General features: G+C 45.8%; 2 protein-coding genes across 4 annotated transcripts in view; one reads left to right on the top strand and one right to left on the bottom strand.

Moving 5' to 3' along the window:
• Atp7b (ATPase copper transporting beta) overlaps positions 1-5,513 on the top strand; it is a 62,452-nt gene extending 56,939 nt beyond the window's left edge. For both annotated transcript variants that reach the window (XM_021661093.2, XM_060381447.1), the window contains exons 17-21: positions 553-695; positions 1,260-1,463; positions 1,544-1,661; positions 2,759-2,861; positions 3,485-5,513. In XM_021661093.2, coding sequence (XP_021516768.2) covers positions 553-695; positions 1,260-1,463; positions 1,544-1,661; positions 2,759-2,861; positions 3,485-3,758 — 842 coding nt within the window. In that variant the 3' untranslated portion in view covers positions 3,759-5,513. The remainder of the gene's footprint in view (positions 1-552; positions 696-1,259; positions 1,464-1,543; positions 1,662-2,758; positions 2,862-3,484) is intronic.
• Positions 5,514-15,561: 10,048 nt separating this feature from the next.
• Ccdc70 (coiled-coil domain containing 70) lies at positions 15,562-19,976 on the bottom strand. Of its 2 annotated transcripts, none has more exons than XM_021661090.2 (2): positions 19,916-19,976; positions 15,562-16,507 (listed from the first exon to the last, which is right to left on the bottom strand). In XM_021661090.2, exon 2 carries the CDS (start codon positions 16,427-16,429, stop codon positions 15,758-15,760), a length of 672 nt encoding a protein of 223 aa, XP_021516765.1. In that variant the 5' UTR covers positions 16,430-16,507; positions 19,916-19,976; the 3' UTR covers positions 15,562-15,757. The 2 variants fall into 2 exon arrangements, with proteins under 2 accessions (XP_021516765.1, XP_021516764.1); XM_021661089.2 differs by lacking the exon at positions 19,916-19,976 and adding an exon at positions 19,051-19,174.
• Positions 19,977-20,045: the final 69 nt, after the last annotated feature.

Raw genomic sequence — 20,045 nt, 5'->3', positions numbered from 1 at the left:
CTGTAGCCTGCCACCCCTTACAGAGAATCGGGGTAAGTAGAGGCTCTGTGCTCTGCTGCATTTTCTCACCATGTCACACCTCAGCTACCGCACTCCTCCTCCTGTGTCTAAATTCAGGAAGAAGGTATATTATACAAAACATGCTTTCTATAGGAAGAGATGAAAAGGAAGGACCGTTTCTGGGTTAGTTGTCTGCCACTGTAAGCCGCATTTGTATATTTCTTGTATTTTAATAACAAACATTCTCTGGATTCTTATCATGCCAGAGATACCTGGCAAAGTAATGTATGTTCCTGGTGGAAACTATAAAAACGTGTGCAGGGCTTTAGAGGGTGTGAGGGTCTCCTACCCCTTCAGGAGCCACTGTGCACATTTGCCTGCCCTTTCCAGGACTGAAAAACAAAAACAGAACCCAGACATCAAATCACGTACTTTGAGGGTCATTTCCTGTGGATAAGAATGTGTGGTGAGATCCGTCATCACAAGTCCTGGCGTCTTGCTGGCAGGAAGCTTCCTGGCCGGCTGGTGCTGACCGCTGGTGCTTTGTTTCAGGTGTGCTGTGCGGGATGATCGCCATCGCGGATGCTGTTAAGCCAGAGGCTGCCCTGGCTATATACACACTGAAAAGCATGGGTGTGGATGTGGCTCTGATCACTGGGGACAACCGCAAGACAGCCAGAGCCATTGCCACTCAGGTATGGCAGTGGCCAGACATTCTTTGTCCTTAAAAATTGCAGACAAGCTCACAGATGCAAAAATAAATAAAAATAAAAGCCACCTAAGCATCCGGCATAAAAAGCCTGTGTTTGATTGCAGCACTCTGAGGCAGAGGCAGGTGGACCTCTGTGAGTTTGAGGCCATCCTGGCCTATATAGCAAATTTCAGTCAGCCACAGCTACATAAAGACCTCTCAAAACCAAACCCAAATACACCACCACCAACAACAAAAATCCAAGCCATCACTTAGGTATTGCATTACAGGAGTGCTTTTTTGGTTCAGCCTGCTTGTGGACCGAGTTGAATGACTTGATCTTGACCCATTTAGTTCTGAGCTTGGGCATGAGGACAATATCCCTGGATGGCAGCCTGTCCCCATAAGCCATGGCTCCGGTGTGAATTCCTGCATCTTGTACTTCCACCGCTGTACACCCTACTCCAACCAGCCAAACATACGCAAAGCTGTGGAAGCCCGATTGCTGCTGTGGATCTGCTTTTGTTAAATTCTCACCTACATGAGGCGTTGATTCCCTTCCTTTTAGGTTGGCATCAACAAAGTCTTCGCCGAGGTACTCCCTTCTCACAAGGTGGCCAAGGTCCAGGAGCTCCAGAACAAAGGGAAGAAAGTGGCCATGGTGGGAGACGGGGTGAACGACTCCCCAGCCTTGGCCCAGGCCGATGTGGGCATTGCTATTGGGACTGGCACAGATGTTGCCATCGAAGCAGCCGACGTGGTTCTCATCAGGGTGAGCTCGGCTGTGTCCAGGTCACGGGAGGGGCTGGGGTTAGCCTGAGGCCATTACTCAAGCGTGCTCCTCTCCTCTAGAATGACTTGTTGGATGTGGTGGCCAGCATTCATCTCTCCAAGAGGACTGTCCGGAGGATACGGGTCAATCTGGTGCTGGCATTGATTTATAACATGGTTGGGATACCTATTGCTGCAGGTAGGTAGGGGCAGGCTGGCCATTCCTGGTACTGAGAAAGTCCTGGGAGGGCCCCACAGCCTCATTCACTCTGGTCCACTGGAGACAGCTGAGTGAGAGGCTTGGCCGTTCATTTAAGGTGGCCCAATTCTCTGAAGCTTTATTAAGACATAGAGTCTGTAAGTGTCATGGAGTGTTTTAAGGCACCTGCTATGCCAGACAGAGTGGCTAGTGTCTCAGAGCCCATCTTACAAATGAACCACGCCCAGCTCTAGCCTGATCCCCACAAATGACCCGAAGAGAAAAGGTACTCTGCTTTGAAATTGCCCTCCCTCTCCTTCTGCCAAAAATAAAGACCAGGCAAGGGGACATTCCAAACACTTCTTTGTAGGCTGAAAGGATCCAAAGGTTTTTTAAATTACATTTTATATGTGTGCGTATCTGTGTGCCCAAGTGCATATATGCACACATGGGTCTGGAGGTCACACACATGGGTCTGGAGGTCACACACATGGGTCTGGAGGTCACAGGACTTCCTGCCAGAATCAGTTCTCTCATTCTTTTATGTGGGTCCCAGGGAACAAACTCGGGTCATTAGGCTTGGCAGTAATTTCCTCTACCCATTAAGCCGTCTTGTTATCCCCTGACCTAAGTTCCTAGGCATGGCTTTTCTGCCTCAGTTTCTCTGTTCTGTCCAAGTGGTTAGTGGTCACTTCTATAATAGATTATCCAGTCTGCTTCAGCCTCCTGAGTCCAGAGGTCAGATAAGTGCTTTTCTGTTCCCAGAAGCAGCTCAGGAGCGTCACTCCCTCCTGAGTATCCTGGGGCTGTTTGAGACCTGGCTCTCCCTAGAGACTAGGTTGTTATCATTGTAGACGAGGACTATGACCATCCACAGAGTTTGACCCCTGTGGTTCCCAACCCCTGCATTGGGTGGTGCTACCTGTATATAGTTCCAAGCAGGAGGAGCAAGAGGGACCCTTCTCCCCTTCGCAGCACCTACTGCTGGCTTGGTCTCACCTTGGAAGCTGGTGGGTATAGTGTCTCCTAAGTCCCCTGAGGACAACTCTCAGCAGTATTCCTGGGCTGTCAAGTGACATTTGCCATTTTTTTGGCAGGCGTCTTCATGCCCATTGGCATCGTGCTGCAGCCATGGATGGGCTCGGCGGCCATGGCAGCATCCTCTGTGTCTGTGGTGCTCTCCTCACTTCAGCTCAAGTGGTGAGTCCTGGGCCTGGAGCACCTGCCGGGGCCTGCAGCCCCCACCGTGTATGTTTGCAGTGGGTGGAGGTATAGCAGGCCTCCTGGTTTTTGTTCCCCATTATTTACCTGGGAGCCACACAAAAGGCGTGAGTGGGGTTTTGTGGTGATTTTTCAGCCCCCTGAACAAGTGACTGCCCACCTACCACTTATAAAAGGCTGGGCGTTTCTCAGGATCTGTTTATATGAACACATGAAAGTATACGATCCATGTGCATTACCAGTTTTTCTCCTTAACGAAGATGTTCATGGACTAGGAATACAGATCACTGGTAGCACACCTGCCTAGCATGTGCAAGACCCTGGGTTTAGTCCCTAGCACCGCCAAAACAGAAAAACTCGGCCAAAACAGAAAAACTCGGATTTATGCATTCATTTAACAAAAGTGAGTGGCAGCCTACTATGTGCGGGTATTTATACCAAGTTTCTGGATTAGGTGAACTTGAACCATGGGAATTCAGTGTCCTTTCTCTTCAGAACCCATAAAGTTTTATTACTTGTGTTACTGAAAAATGTAGATTTCATCAGAGAAAAGGGGCCTTTGTCCAGAGTGATTGAAGCACTGCTGCGTTCTTGCCTTCCAGCTATAGGAAGCCTGACCTGGAGAGGTATGAGGCGCAGGCCCATGGCCGCATGAAGCCTCTGAACGCATCCCAGGTCAGCGTGCACATCGGCATGGATGACCGACGGCGGGACTCCCCCAAGGCCACACCGTGGGACCAGGTCAGCTACGTGAGCCAGGTGTCCCTGTCCTCCCTGACATCAGACCGACTGTCTCGGCATGGTGGTCCAGAAGACGACAGTGGGGACAAGTGGTCCCTGCTTCTGAATGACAGGGATGAAGAGCAGTGTATCTGAGAGCTGTGGGTGGCAGCTTGGCCAGGCCAAGGTGCTCCTCCTAGGTGAGCCTGCATCAACTCAGTATTGTTGAGCTGGCAGGTGCGGCCTCAGCAGGCAGCAGCGATTGGAGGGGTGATTGGAGCTTGTCATGAGCCCTGAGCATTCTTCCCAGCAGGGCGGGGTTAACTCGCCTGGTGTGTCTTCGGAGGCTGGGTAGGACTGCTCTGTCAGAAGCCTGCTCCGGTGGGCCAAGTGCACTCACTGCTCTCCCTGTTTTCCATGAGGGCAAGGCCACCCGCTGCTTGGATTCCAGTACAGGAGAGGAGGCCAGCACTCTTCACAGAGCCCTGCCTGCTATAATTGCGCGGACTAGTTATGAAATGAGAAGCAGCCTCGTCAGGGCCAAGAGCCTAGCTGAGGCCCCCGGAGAGCTCCGTTCAGAGCTTTCCCACAAAGCCTGGAGCTCGGCAGCACACACAGGCCATGGAAGCCCAAGGATACCTCAGAGGAGCCTGCTGTTTTCTGCCTTTGTGCCTGCCCTCTGTCTTCTGAGGGCAGAATTCATCTCTTGTGTCAGATGCTGTGGCTCTTGCCTATCCACCTGCCTAAAGGTGGCTCCCTGGATTGCACCCCAACCCACGAGCTACCGGACATCCCTCTTTACTCTGAGGAGAGAGTTTCGTCTTGCTTAGAGCCACTTCTGTAAACTCACACATGCTGCTCCCAGCCAGCTGGAGGGAAGCCTCGAGCCTGACCAGAGTCCGTTTTCCTGTGGGGCCCGTGTCTTTGCCACCCAACATACCCTATATACCTGTGGTGCTTAAAGCAGTGTCCCTTGGGAGTGGTATGCATAGGGAAACCTTGTCACTTAGTGGGGTCCAGTGGAGTTTGTCACAAATGCCTTGTGTGTTTGCCTGGAGGGAACTGTCCCATCAGAAGAGTGAGGTTCTCTTGAGAGTGTTGTCTGCTGCTGAGGGCACATCTAAGAGAGACATCCACAGCTCCCCAGGGAAAAATGCTTCTGTCATCAGTGACTGTTTGGGTGGCATCAGAGCTCAGGGATGGTCCAGCAGAACTGAATGGCTGACCCACCTTGAATAGACTGGCAGGATCAGACTACTTTCATCTGTGACACACAAAAATAGTCCCTGTATTGGATGTCACTTATTGGCCAGGGCAGTGTTAGGACTCTACAGGTGACTCATTTCTCTCTCCGACCCCCGAAGTAGCCAAGTAGCTATGGTCTGTATTTTAAAAACGAGGGCCTCAGCGTCTTCCCAGGAACTCACAGCCAGCGTGCAGTTCTGGTGGCTCTGAAGGCTTTTCTGTGCTTCTGCTGTGGCCTTAAATATCATGCTTGCTGAGAGTGAACTGGACAAAGGTCCTTTGGCCTCTGGACGAGCAAATGTGCCAGGTGCATTAGTTATATCAGTTTAGAGTGCAGTTGGTCAGGAGGTTACTAACCCTCACCCTGTAAGGTTAGTTTCAGTTTTGCGTATTAGTGTTTGCTGAGTTTTATCTTCTAGAATCCCAAGTGCAGGGATTTGGCTCTCATTGTTTTCAGCCCTCCACCCCCTCCCCAGCAACCTTTTCCAGAGACCTCCCATCTCCACCCATTCTGTCCATAGCTTTGTTTTGGAATATGGTAATCATTTTCTGAAGAATCTAATCATATTGATTTTTAAGCCTTCTAAGAACATAAGCATCATGTTCATATGTAGACCGGAAAATGTTTATCTAATTGTACAAATAAATGAGTGAATGAATAACTTATTTTTTCTATGTTCAGCGAGTCAGGAATATTTTATGGCCAGAAAACAGTTCCATCTTCAAAAACTTTCCGTAAAGTGTGGGGATAAAGCTGCATCTTCTCATCCAGGAGTCGTCGCCTGCGGCTTGCTCAGTCTGCATGGGCAGCTCACGCTCCCTGACTGGTGAAGACTTCCTTGGAGGAGCAGAGGATGATAGGATTCTAGCGTGGGCACATGAGGTGGTGGGAACCCTACTGCCTTGCCTGGTCTGAGCCACTGAGGGCTACAGGCAGCTGCCAGAGTGGCCTTCAGGACTGCTGAGAAGCCCTCGTTGAAGTCACGGCCCCAGTAGGCTTGACTCGGCCTTTGACTTCCCCCTGAACCACATGAGTGATCAGCAAGGATATGCTTTGGGACCCTTGCCTTGAAAGGATGGTGTGGAAGAGTAAACCAACCAAGTCAGGGCTTCTGCTGGGGAAGTTGTGTGGTGGCTGGGGACCCTACTGGTGTAATGTGTCCTCCAAAGCAGGACACTGAGGAGTGGAAGGATACACTAAGGAGAACTATGCTGATCATGTAATCCTTTTCCAAGGGCCAAGTGTGTGCCCCTGAGCTTGTTCATTGGTCTCTGGCACCCCCTAGAGGACTTTACCGACCAGGCATGGAGTGCCCACGCCCTGTCAGAAGGATGTAGCAAGCTTCCCTGAAAGGCTTCCTGAGGCATCAGGCGGATCCCCAGCCTCTTCCATTCCTGATGAAGTGAAGAATTTTGATGGTGTTACCTTTATAACAAATGAATGATAATTCTAATTTCTAATGGCATCTGAAAATTGACATGTCAACAAATAGATCCCTAAACTATTGTGCTAATTTCATAAGGAACTCGGATTAATTAATCACTTTAAGAAAATCCAGGCCAGACTAAATTCAACCAATCATAATTTAATTAGAGAACGATTACTTGATTAAAGAATTTGGAGATTATTGGGGCTTTAAAAACCCATGTTGGGGCTAGTATGGTAGGTTCAGTCCCCAGTACAAATAAAATAAAATGGGATTTCCTAAGACAAATGCCCTAATGTATATAAGGTCACTGAATTATAAGAGGTTTGTTTACATACACCCATAATTCCATCTTTCCTTGGAACACATACATAAAGGAATTCAGTAAGTGGCCTGCCGGTTCTTTTTTTTTGCAGGTGTGTGTGTGTGTGTGTGTGTGTGTGTGTGTGTGTGTGTGTAAACTCCTAACGTTTTTTTTCAATGAAGTAGAAATGGCTATTACATTTTCCCAACATAAATAAATCAGGCCAGGCGGGTGTAATGTGGGTAGAGCTTTTGCCTAACATGCATAAGACCCCTGGTTTGAGACCAGTGCCACCAAAACCCTTAAACTTCTGCAGCAAAAGTTCTAAACATAGAAATAGAGAAAGTTGGTGGGAAAGCTGCCCCATAACCCACCTGGCTTCAGGAGGAAAGCTCAGGAGCAGGGTTTTGTAGAGCAATATCCTTTGTCTTTGCGGGTGGAAGCATCCAGACATAGATGTGGCAAGGTCTCTGTGCTCCCTGTGGTCTAGCCTTGACCAGCTGCAATGAACACAGAGATGATGCAGTGTCCCCAGGAAGGACTAGCTGTTATGTGCTATAGGCCCCATCTCTCATGTGCCTCTCTCTGGTCCTCCCAATTCTTATAAACGCTATTTGCATAACACCGTTTTCACTGATGGGAGCCATGAATCAGTACTGTTGAAGTAGCTGCCTGTGAGACAGCTGGGTGCACCCACCCTGTGCACCCAGAGGGTGGCCTCAGAGCTCACGATTTACTATACTCCAGGTGGAAAGCTCTCTCCTCCAAGGGCAATGCTGGGCCCTCCTGTTCGGTAGAGAGGTGTCTGTCCTTTGGCAAGACAGGGCAGTTTAACTTGAGAGCCACCAGATGTCTCTCTGCCCAAACAACATTCCAGCCCACAGCCAGAACCCAAGTTCTCATTATTATTTTTAAAATGTCTGGAAACTGATGGTGAAAGAAGAAAGAAGAGTCTAAGAAGGAGAGTTAATGATGATGAAGAAAGGAAGAAGAAGAGAAAGAGGAGAGGGAGGAGGAGACAATTGTCAGAGAAGGTGAAGAATGTGAAGCTGGGGTCCATTCTTCCCTGGTACTCCTCTAAACTTCACCATCTTTAACATGCCTCTGAAACCTAACCTCACCGAATTTGTGAAGTCTGAGTACATGTTGAGGTGATATACCATGGTTGTCATATCTGTCATATCATACCTGAGTTATGTATTGTACAGGGTGATAAACATGGATCTGTTTGTATTCTTATGTACAGCTGTTCATTTGGACCAGCACTATTTCTTGAAGTTTTTTTGTTTTGTTTTTTTTTTTCAAAAAGCAAATGTCCATTGGTGAGGGGACTTATTCTGGATCTTCAGTTATATTTCATTGATCAACCTATCTGCTTTTATGCCTATACTAAGCTGTTTTTATTACTATAGCTCTGTAGTACAAATTAAGATCAGGGATGTTCTTATTCAGGATTATTTTAGCTATCCTGGATTTTGTGTGTGTGTGTGTGTCCGTGTGTTTTCCAAATGAAGTTGCGAACTGTTTTTCCTTTTTTAAATTTCTGTGAAGAATTGTTTTGGCATTTTTGATGGGGATTGCATTGAATTTGTAGATTGTTTTGGGGAGGATGGCCAGTTCCACTGTATGATTTCTACTGATGCAGAAACATCCTTCCATATTCTTGTGTCTTCAGTTTCTTTCTTCAATGTCTTAATGGTTTCATTACACAAACCTTTCACTTGATTGGTTAGAGTTATACCAAAATACTTTTTGCTGGAGGTATGCTGGGGCTGTTATTGTGAAAAGTATTGTTCCCTTATTTCTTTCTCAGTCTGTCGTTTGTAATAAAAAGGCTGCTGGGCTTTGTGTATTAATTTTGTTTCCTGTTACTTTGCTGAAAGTGTTTATCAGCTGTAGAAGTTTCCTGGTGGAGATTTTACATCTACGAATAAAGATGCTTTGACTCCTTCCTTTCCTGTTTTATCCCCCTGATCTCCTTCGGTTGTCTTGTTGTTTGGGTTAAGACTTCAAGTACTGCATTGATTGAACAGGTGTGGAGCGAGTGGACTACCTTGTCTTGTTCCTGGTTGTAGTGGAATTGCTTTGAGTTTTTCTCTGTTTAGCACGTAAATTATATATTGTCTTTATCATGTTGAGATATGCCCCCTGTATTCCTGGTCTCTCCAGGACTTTTTATCATTAAGTGATGTCATTAAGGATTTTGTCAAAGACCTCTTTTGCATTTAATAGGAGTTATGCGAGGGATTATGTTTATAGTTTGTATGGAACCATCCCTGCATCTCTGGGATGAAGCCTACTTGATCATGGTAGATAATTTTTGATGTATTCTTGGATTTGGTTTCTAATAGTCTATTGAGAATTTTTGCTTTTTTGTTTCATAAGGATCTCGGATTTCATTGATGAGTCTTTGTGTGGATCTTTTATATATCAGGGTAAATTAGTCCTTTTAAAAAGAATTAGGCAGTGTTCCTTCCGTTTCTGTTTTGCATAATAATTTCTGGAGTATGGCATCAATTGTTCTTTGAAGATCCTGTAGAATTCTGTGCTGAATTCATTTGGCCCAGCCACTTGTTTGTTTTTGTTGTTGTTGCAGGGCTTTGGATGACTGCTTATGTTTAACTAGGGCAATAGTTCTACAGCTTCCTAATGCTGCAACCCTTTAATACAGTTTCTTTTGTGGTAGTGATCCCCAATCATAACTGTTATTTTGCTATTGTTATGAATCACTATGTAAATATCTATGTTTTCTGATGGTCTTAAGAGAGCCCTGTGAAAGGATCATCGATTCCTCAAAGGGGTCATAATCCACAGGTTGAGAACCACTGTACTGGGGGTTTTAGGTCTGCTTAAATTGATCATCTGATTTTAATTTAATTATATATATATATATCAAGAAAATTATCCATTTCTTTTGAGTTTTCCAGTTTGATGGAATACAGATTTTTAAAGTCTGTATGACCTTATGATTCTCTGGATTTTATTGGTTTCTGATGCGATGTCCCCTTTTTTTGTCTCTCTTTTTATTGATTTGTATCTTCTCTCTGTGTCTTTTGGTTAAGTTGGCTAAGGATTTACCAATCTTACTGATTTCCTTAAAGAGCCAACTCTTGTCATTGATCTAGTTCCTGATTATCTGAATAGGTTACATCAACTCAGAAATTCTCAGCCTGCTAACTCTGATATCAAATCTGCGTGGTTTCCTGCCAAGCTGTTGTCCATTATTCTTGGAAATGGCTCGGCAGTTTGTTTCCCCAGTAAGCTTTTATTTCTGTCCATGAAGCTGTCCACTTCGGTAGCTTCACTGTGTCATCACAGCTACTTGCTTGGGATCCGGATTCCTGGTGCCTCTCCATTATGAAGTGGTAATTCCAGACTGCTGGGCTGCGCTTCCTGGGTGGGAATTTTCTTTTGGGAAGGCAGACCTAGCAGGGTTTTGAGTAGAGGGCTTGTCCCCCCATCTACTAGAAATTAGATTAAGTGGCTTTCTACAGATGCCGTAAGCAAGGGCTCCTGGACACCTAGGAGAACAGAGCCCAGGTCCATCAGACTCATTATTGATCTCCCAATGGTTAGAATATCAACGCCCCTTCTGTGGCAGGTGGAACATTCATTTTTCTAATACCCCCTTTGCTTGCAACAAATACGTTGATCTTTTTTTCTAGTGGAGACTGTCTTATTTTCACCCATTGTTCTTGTCAAGGTTTACCTTTTCTCTAGAGAAGGTCAGCCTTTGGACCAGAATGGGGCAATTTTGAAGGGAGCAACCATGATTTTAGCTTGTTTTTGTGCTGCCTCCTCTGCAGTCTGAACTCTTTATTTTTCAGCATCTCACTTATGAAAACCTTTTGGCATTTCCAGAAATGGAAAAAGTCATTTCCTATCCTCTATGAAACCTTCAGCTTTTTTCTTTTCTTTTTTCTTGGCTGTCTGGAGATTGGGTAACAAAAGCCAAATTTAGCCGCTCTAGCCCAATTGTTCTCGGGGATAGAGTGTGAAAAGGAACGTGTGTTTTGAAGGCTTTCCATTAAGCATTTAAGGAATGTCCAGTGTACGTATTAGGGTCCCATTTGTGGTGGGTTGAAGGGAAAACCTCCAAGTCAGTTATCCAAGGATGGCAAGTGTGGCCAAGAACATCCAATAAAATCTTTTATTCCTCAGATGTGAATAGTCATAAGCAATTTTTGGCAGTCACCCTAAGTGGGTCCATGGGTTTGTAGAATAGACTCAGTGAGGTCAGGGCCTGGCGTTTTTTCAGAGATCAGGGTATTTGGAGTCCACCATTTATAGAGGTCTGTTGTAGAGGATGGCTCATACACTAGTAATGGGCATTCCTCTTGGTCTATACGTGGGCATAGACAGGCCTCTCTAAGGAGAAGAGCAGGAAGTTGACTGAGCTTAGGCTCACAACAGACTGTAAGCCTTGGGGAGTGGTGGGGATGAGAGAAGCTGAAAGGAGAAGGGGTGAGGTGGAGGCTGTCTCCTCGCCCTTGTTGTGAGGGGTAAAATGATGGTATGAGGTAGAGGGGAAAAGGAGTGGAGAAGAGGTCTTTGGGGTGATGGCTAAGAGTGAATGAAAATCTTCAGTGAGGAGGAGGAGTTGTACTAAGGCTAACCATTGGTCAGTGTAGGGGAGGGAAATGGTCTAGGTATCAGGGCTTCCTGTAAGCTTGAGACAGGCAGGTCTAGTGATAGGTGGGGTCTAAGACCGCTGGGTCCTGCCGATGCCATAAGGCCAATTTTTGGAGCTTTTTCTTGGAGCGACTGACTCTGTAGTCACTGCCAAATTCCAAAGAGAAACTATTTAAACATACACTGGCGAGGAGTCAGTTCATAATGGCTGAGCTGCCCTCTTCTCCACCCCCACCAATTGCTGAGCTGGAATTAAACTGCACAGTTAACAGAATGGCAGGAGGTGAGACAAAAGAAGGGAGGAAGGACCAAGGGAGTACACCAATGTGATGAGTCTATAAGAAGAAGGTAATCCCAAGGGAGACAGGGGTTTAGGAAAGGAGGCGGGGAGGGGAAATATGGTGGAGCCAGGGGAGTCGTTTATCTTATGGATAATAGAGCCATAAAAAAAATAAAAAGAAGAAAAAAAGAAAAGGAGGTTGGGTTGCCTCTCCTAGCATAGGTGACCAGGGCAGAGGACTTCCTCCAGAGGGAAGAAGAGTACCCAGGTCAGCTTCTAGTTGCCATTAACCAAAGTGATCTGTGAGAGAAGGCTGGCTCTCTAGTTTCCAGAGAGGTTCAGGGGAAAGTAGAAGGCAAGAACAATTGCTGAAACAGAATTGATAAATTGTACTGGCTAGCCATACAGCCATCCATAGAAATAGACATAAAAATTTCTGACCAGAACTTCCCAAGACTCCATCTTGACATTTGTAGGAAGGTACCAGAGAGGAATCTCCATCAGGATATAATAGACCAGATCAGATATCTATATATCAGAACTTACCTCCTGAGAGGACCAGGAGGAAGGATAGTGTTTGTGTCGAGAAACAGTGGTCATCTTAGGACTGATCGCCAGCCCTTGTGAGAGGAGCACAGGGCCCTGGAATGTCTTGGGGGGGGTGTCCTCTGTAATAGTTCACCGCTGCAAAGACCCAGACTGAAGATCAACATTGAATGGCTTTCTCACTGGGGCCTTCAGATGTCTTACATCTTACAGACTCAGCAGAATGCATTTAATGATAGTCAGATTAAGAGTCCTCTGTTTTCTGTTTATGACTCTCAACCCGGGAGAGAAGCAGGGTATAAAGCTCTAAACCACTAGGGGCAGAAGTTTCATGACAAAGAGTTTCAGAGCTCTGGTTTACTAAAACACCCCTTGCAGGTGCAGGGGTGGCTGGGCTAGAATGTTCTGTTCAGCAGGATGTGGTTAGCAGGGCTAGGGAGCAGTTAGGTGAAACATACAAAATGCACTCAGCTAAAGGAAGATGGGGTTACCTTGGTCAGTTCATTATCTTCCTGATTTTCAGGACTCAGATTAGCTCAGAGCTTTGATGTTGCAGGATGTTTGATCTCATTGTGAACCTGGAGATTGTGGACTGGAAAAAAAAAACCTGTTTCTTGTTTGGTGTAGCTCAGCCCTAGCACACACCTTTAATCCAGGAGCTTTCTGTAAACAGGATTAAATAAAATTAACCCTAGGTCAAGAGTCGGAGTAAGTAATCAGATTGACAGGAAGTGAACATGGGGGTGGGGGAACAGTTTAAGGAGGTCCAGAGGATGGATAGACAGAAAGGAGGAACATTGAGTTGAAGAATATTTAAGGCAGTGTGGAGAAGAGAGAGGGTGTTTTTCTTCTGGGACATGAGCTGAATAAGGAGGGCTTTTTCTTTCTGGCACTTAAGCTAAGTAGGAAGGGCTTTTTCCTTCTGGGACATTAGCTGAGTAGGAAGGTCATCTGGGTGCTTTCTCTGCCTCTGAGCTAGCAGGCTTTCACTTCAGCAACTGTCTTCTGAGTCTTTGTTGGCAAAATCAAATAATTGGGATTTTGTTTTTAAAACAACACTCTGATTATTACAAGAAAATGGAATATCTGAATTGGGAAAGTAAAAGAATTAAAACAAATAAAAAAGAAAAGCTATGATGTCTCTATACATTTTCATTTAGGAGTCATGGATAGAGATATTCACACACTGACTTATTTAAAAGATGACGGTGCCATGGCTGAAGAGAAAGGTCAGTGGTTAAGAGTGCTGCTATTCCAGAGGTCTAGAGTTTCATTCCCATTGCCCATATTGGGTGGCTTAGAACTGCCTACAACTCCAGGGGATCCAAGCACTGACCAAACAGGTTATGGAGATCTGCAGTCTTGCATGTCCTAGATTACACTTTTCACACTCTTGATCTTTCTTGGGTTTTAGTGACAGATAGGCACAGTGATCCCTTCACTGTCTCTTGGGGAGCCTACACATCTTGGTAATCTGTTTCTCCTGTATGCTCAAATCCTATCCATCCCTCAGCAAGCAGATGCTGATCTGCCTCTCAATGGCTCTCCAAGGTGTGGTTCCTCCCTATCCTAACTTCACTGCTGCTTCACTCCAATCCAGCACTGTTTCCTCAGACTCTTCTGTGACCAGATGAATGGCCTCCCCATTTCTTTACTGCCCTGTCCTTCACATATTATAGTAATATGCTTTCAAATTCAAAGTCATACAAATAACCCAGTGACCTTCTTAACAGGACCCTAATCCAATATATTAGATTGAGGCTTATGATTTCTAGGAAACTCTCAGGTTAGGCCAATGTCATTTCTCTGTGTCACATATGAACCATGAGATGTTCCTAAAATTTTAGCCTGAACTGGAGGTTTAACAGTGGTGAATTTGTTAGCATACTTGAGGCCTTAGATTTGATCCCTAGAATAAAATAACACCATAAATTTAAATATAAATACATCATTCTTCTGTATGTGGGCTTCCTCTTGCCCACTGACCTCATATCAGTACTTTATAATGCATTATTCTCTCCCCACATTCAAGCAACCACTTGCTGTCCCTCGAAGCACTACGCTTTGCCAGTTTTTCTACCTAGAATGCACCCTAGATCTCAGCCGCCAGCTATTAGTAAGCTTCTCCAAGCCTTCAGCCCTTCTAGGAAGCCTTTCTTCACATTCCCAGATAGCTTAAAAGAAAAGCAAGGAATCACTCCATTAGTCTGTCTCTCCAGGCCTTCACTGGCCCATTGAACTGCCTATTTCTTTACCTAGATCTGAGAGAGCAGAACCTGAGTCAGTGAAGTTACAGCTGTGTGACGGCTAAAAGAAGGAACCAAAGAGACCCACAACTCTCTCTGGGTAGCTTGTACAATGACAGCTGTCACTTCCAGTAGTCTCTGTGGGACACTGAGAAAAGGCTCATTTCTGTTCATTGTGTACTCCTAATTCCTGCTTCAAAATGTTTTATATTTTCTTTTCTGTTTCATTTCCTTTCTCTGTATCCTAGGAGTCAAAACCATGACCTGAGATGCTAAGCAAATCTTTACTGCTGAGCTGCATGTTTCATCCCATACCTTTCATTTGGGGTTAACTGCTCAATGAGTTTTCTCCTTTGGTAGAATCTGGGGCCTGCTTGATCTTTACCTTTTGCTGCTCTGAATGTTCCCACCATTCCATCTAGCACACCCAGACTAAATCTTCTTGGGTATGAGCCTTAGCAGTCACTTCTGAAATCTAAACCATCATCCTGTGCTCTCTAGGCCAGCCACTTTTTTCACATTACTCTACACAATACCCAAGATAATCCCCCTCCAGATTGGGAAGTTTATTTGGACCTACAGTTTTAGAGGTCTTGATCCACGGCTGCTTGGTCTGTTTCTTTGACTGTTGTGTTAAACCCTATTCCCTTCACTGTTCCAGTGACCTAAATTCCTCACCAGACACTAGCTCTTGGCCTCTAATGACAACTGCCATGAGCCAGATTGCACTGAAGAAGGATCTGGACCCCAGGCCAGAGGAGACTTGTTCTGTTGCTGGCCACACACAATCACTCTGCCTTTCTCGGTCACTGCTCTCTGATCAATGGATGTAAGTACCTTCTTGTCAGCCTAGAGTAATGGTAAAGCTTATACAAGTCAGCAGGACAAGGCTCTGACAACACAGAGACACATACAGTGAAACCTGTCTGGGTGTGAGGCTGGAGAGGCAAGGCTCTCGGAAAAGAGGGCTGTTGAGTTCCTGGCCACTGTCAAGGCCCTTTCCTCTTGCTTCCAGGAGTTTGCCAGACTTCTAGAAGTCTGTCAGGCCTCCTGGACTGGCCGGAGTAAAGAGGAGGTCACCCTCACAGGCTGACAGAGGCAGGATGTCTCAGCTCCTCTCTGTCCCTGTATGTCTCTGTCTGATTTCGTCTGAGTCTCCCATACACAACCTTACAAACCCCATCACCGGCAAAGTGCACTGGGAACTGTCTGGAGGCAGCCCCAGTGGCCAGCCGCACAGTCTGGAGGATGGGAGGCAAGAATCACTGAATCATGGGGCGTGGCAGAGAGGATGCATACAACCTTCCTTAAAGAGCTGTTTTTGTTTTTTTTCCAAACCTCTCTTCAGGATTTTATTATCTCTTTCATGGCAAAGAGACAAATTAGTGTTTATTTCCTCTCGTACACGGGGTCACCCTGGACTTGGATCCCAACCAGCGACATCTGTACCCCATGGCCTGTGTGTCCAGTGTTCACTAAGCACGGCTTCTGGGGAAGGCTGTTGACTGTGGCTCTTCGTTGGCATTGTAGGGTCCATTTTGGGGCCTCTGCTCCCCAAGGAGATGGAAGCCACCCCCTTCCACCCAGAGGGCTTTCTCTTCCTCCCAGAGGGCATTTTCCTCCTCCCAGAGGGACTTCTTATCCTCCCACAGAGCCTTCTCTTCTGCAAGCAGGGCTCTTTCCTCTACCCATAAGGCCTTTTCCTCCTCCCATAGGGCCTTGTCCTCCTGAAGAAGATTCCGGTCTCTTTCCCATAGAGCGTTGTCCTCTCTCCAGAAGGCCTTGTCCTCTTTCCAGAAGGTTCTGTATTTTTTCCAGAAAGTCTTCTCTTCTTCCCGGAAAGATTTTTCCATTTCCCAGAAGGTTTTTTCTTCCTTCCAGAAGATCTTCTCTTCTTCCCAGAAAGGTCTCTCTTCTTCCCAAAAACCCAGGATTTGGCCCCGGAAAGCCTGGATCTTGCCTCGGAAATCCCATATCTCTTCCCTGAAATCTTCTATTTTCTCATGGAAGTTTCTCATCTCTTCTCGAAAAGCCTTTTCCTCTTGCAGCTTGTGTATTAATTTCTTCTGACGAATACTGGGTGAGGACAGCACCAGTGACCGGAGGCAAGCCAGCCCCATCCACTTGCTCACCTTGAAGGGAAACATTTTCCAATCAGCCGGAATGGTACGTGGCTGTGTTGGAGGTGAGGGCTGTCGGCCACGTTCAGGTCAGTTGGTCAAACCCTGTGAGTACATGAGAGAGAACACATCTGTGAGTAACATTTGCCAGAGAACAGTGCTCAGGAATGTGCTCTCTGATATGAGAAAATTTAATCACTGCTCTTAGTCCTATTAGAGAGAGAGAGAGAGAGAGAGAGAGAGAGAGAAGTTTTAGTACAGAGGAATGCTAGGTGGTCATGGCTTTGAGCTGGCTAATATATTCAAGGCCTAGTGTTCCAAAACCAAACCCAACAAAGACACTGGTGCTAAGCTAGGAATCAAAGTACACAAAGGCGACGTGATGCTTAAGGGGTAGATTGTAAGCGGTTAAGTCATAAGTCGTCACAGCCTCCAGAGGATTGACTTTTGTCAAAGCCACTCAAGATTCATCTAAATTCTCTCATGGGAGTTCACGCTCATTCACTCAGGGTGGCTCACATGTGAAAGCTGTTTTTACAAAGTGCCTGGTTAATTGGATGGTGACCCTCACCAACAGAGGGAGGGAAACTATTTTAGCAGAAGAGCATACCTGATAAAGAGGTTTAATTAAGAAAAAGTGAGACAATGCCAAATATTAGTGAGTCTGTGGAATCTGAAAACCACCCACATGATTTTATTATTTTAGTTATGAAACCAAGGAGCCAGCAATTCCATGTCCAGATACCAACTGAAGGAAACTTCTTATTTGTGACCCAGACACACACACAGCATGTTCAAGTATTTGTCCACAATCACTCAGTCTGGAAACATCCCAGTGACCAGAGCAAGAGGAAGCAATAAAGCATGATGGTTAATTCCTTCAGTGCACAGAAGAACTGCCTACAGCAGCATGAATGAAAACCATGAATACTGCGATGGAAGAATCAAGGAATTTTAAAGAATAAAGACCTAAAACAAGCAAAAAACCCTCACTGTGAAGGGAAACATACTTAAGTTATAGCTCAGAGAATAAACGAACTAACCAAGTTTTGTAGTAAGGACAGTGATTGGCAGGGGAGCTGGGAGGGACTAAGAGCTGATTAGCGAGCAGCTGAGACTTCAGGGGGCTGGCACTGTCCTGCTCCTTGCTTGGGTGGTGGCTGCGCTTGTGTCATATGAAAATATGTTCATGGGAAACTAAACACTAGTTAAAGAAGGAAGAGGAAGAGAGGAAAAGAGAAGATGGGAGAAGGGGAGGAAAAGGGAAAATAAGGGATGGGAAGAGAAGAGAAGACGGGGAAATGGAGGAGAGAAGAGCAAATGGAAGAAACGACAGTGAAGCAAGGAAAAAGAAGGATGGGAAGAAAAAAGGAAGGGAAGGGAAAGAAAGGGAAAGGGAAAGGAAGGCAAAGGGTAGAGATTCTAAACACTGTCATGTATCTGAGGTCACAAGTGTCAGGAAAATCCAGAGTTCAGATAACTACCTAGGCTGGTCACAGGGTGAGAAAGATGATGAATGCCTAGGCCACAGGGAAAGGTGACTGAAGCTCGTGTGTGCACTCAGGCACACAGGTCCCATTGTGTGCGGAAGCCGGGGTTTGTCTTCAATGCTCCTCCCTAAAGCACCACACTGTAAAGCAGCATGGCCCAGACATTCCCTGTATTTTCCTCTTCTGGCTTGGGATTGGGGAAGAAAGGACGCACAGCTCTCTGTCTCTGTCTCTCCCACCCCCCCTCCCCTTCATGTTCACTCACACTGGATGGCTCACATGTGAAAGCTGTTTGTTACAAGACATCTGGCAGTTGGATGGTAAACCCCACCAACGGTGTGTGTGAGTGTGTGTATGTGGGTATATGCATACATATGAAAAGATGGCAGCTGGGCTGGAGAGATGGCTGAGAAGTTAAGAGCGTTGCTCTTCTAGAGGTCCTGAGTTCAATTTCCAGCAACCACATGGTGGCTCACAACCATGTACATGGGGATCTGATGCCCTCTTCTGGTGTGCAGGTGTACATGCAGATAGAGCACTCATACATGAAAGAGAGAAAGAAAAAGAAAGAAAGAAAAGAAAGAAAAAGAAAGAAAGAAAAAGAAAGAAAGGAAGGAAGAAAGAAAGAAAGAAAGAAAGAAAGAAAGAAAGAAAGAAAGAAAGAAAGAAAGAAAGGAAGGAGGTAGCTACATGGCTGTTGACCTCACTTCCCTCCACTAACACAAACCGGAAACTGGAGGCTCACCTCTGACCTCTTCTCCTCCTATACCTTCTAAACCTCTTCAACCACCAAGCCCTATCACTTTTAACCCTTCACCTCTCTTGGAGGCACACGCTTCCTGTTTCCATCTTCCCACGGCCACGTCTGGGTAGGATGCCTGTTCCTGCTTTCATGGTCTCTGGTCTTGATCATGGTCTCATGATCTTGCTGTCCAGATATCTGCCTATAAGTACACTCTCCCCAACACAATTTCTAAGATTTTTGTTCTGTTGCATCATATCTGCTTATAAACTGCCAGACTCCATAGTTTGAAAATCCCAATCAGCTGACTACTCCTTGTCTATATCTTTACTTTCCTCTCTCTCTGCTCTGCTCTGTGTGAACATTTTACCTCTTTGCCAAAGCACCAACTGTGTCCCTTCTAAGGTTTCCCTCACCTTCTGGGTGGGCTTCAATTCTTGTTTCTCTCTTCTTCTCTGTGTCTATCTGCCAGTGTCCTATCATTACGTGACATTATGTGTGGATATGTCTTCCTGCTGTCTCTGGAGCCCGGAAGCTAGTAAGAAATGTTGGGTGAATGTAACTGAATTTAGAATTTTTATTTTGTTTATGTCATTATGTGGCTCTTTGTCTAGGGTCCCTGGAATATTCTAAGCTCTATTCTTTAGTCCCTCCCCCTGGATAGCTTGAACCAACTGACCTAGCTTATCCTTTCAAATTTAGGGAAGGAGATGCCTTCTCCAGGCAGCCTCCCCTCGCAGCTTCTCTCTGACCTGGGGCTGCCCTTCTGTCTTCTATCCCTAGGCACACTGTAATTTCTGCCATAGAGAAGATGCGCAAGGAATAGCATCTTCTATCCATCTTGGATGGATAACAGTTTCCTGAACTAGAGTTTTAGAAAAAAAAATCTACAAGTTTTTTTTAAGTTACCACTACATTATCTTTGAGAAAGATGGCGAGCTGGCTTTGTGGGTAAAAGCACTTGCTGCCAGGCCCGATGGCCTGCGTTTGGTTCCTGGAAGCCACATAGTGGAAGGAGAGAACCAGCTCCTGCAAGCTGTTCTGTGACCTCCACACACACAGTGGTTCACACCCACACACCCATACACACGAGCAAATGTGGACAACAAACACTCTTATGAGAAATGAATTGGTAAAATCGAGTATCTATATATGCATTATATCTCAAGAACAACAGAAAATTGGCAATATCCATCTATGTAGCTAGTTTACAATTCAACAAAAACATGTCTTGTCTTCCTAACTGTACCAGGGCTGGGACTTATTTTTAAGGTTACTTACTGCTTAGCTGTTTCCCAACTGGGAAGGCCCTGCAACCCTCAGAGGGCAGGCAGTCATTGTCACATCAGAACCCCAGTGATGCGGCTCTTGGTTCACACCAACAGGTCTTGCAGTGACCTATTTGTGCTCA

The sequence above is a fragment of the Meriones unguiculatus genome, chromosome 4 (assembly GCF_030254825.1).
Source record: "Meriones unguiculatus strain TT.TT164.6M chromosome 4, Bangor_MerUng_6.1, whole genome shotgun sequence".
Classification (NCBI taxonomy): domain Eukaryota; kingdom Metazoa; phylum Chordata; class Mammalia; order Rodentia; family Muridae; genus Meriones; species Meriones unguiculatus.
Note: the sequence above shows the minus strand (reverse complement) of the source record. Positions and strands in the feature narration are given on the sequence as shown.

Excerpts from the sequence above, each read along its gene's own strand:
- Ccdc70 (XM_021661090.2), bottom strand. The coding sequence starts at position 16,429 with ATGTTTCCCTTCAAGGTGAGCAAGTGGATGGGGCTGGCTTGCCTCCGG.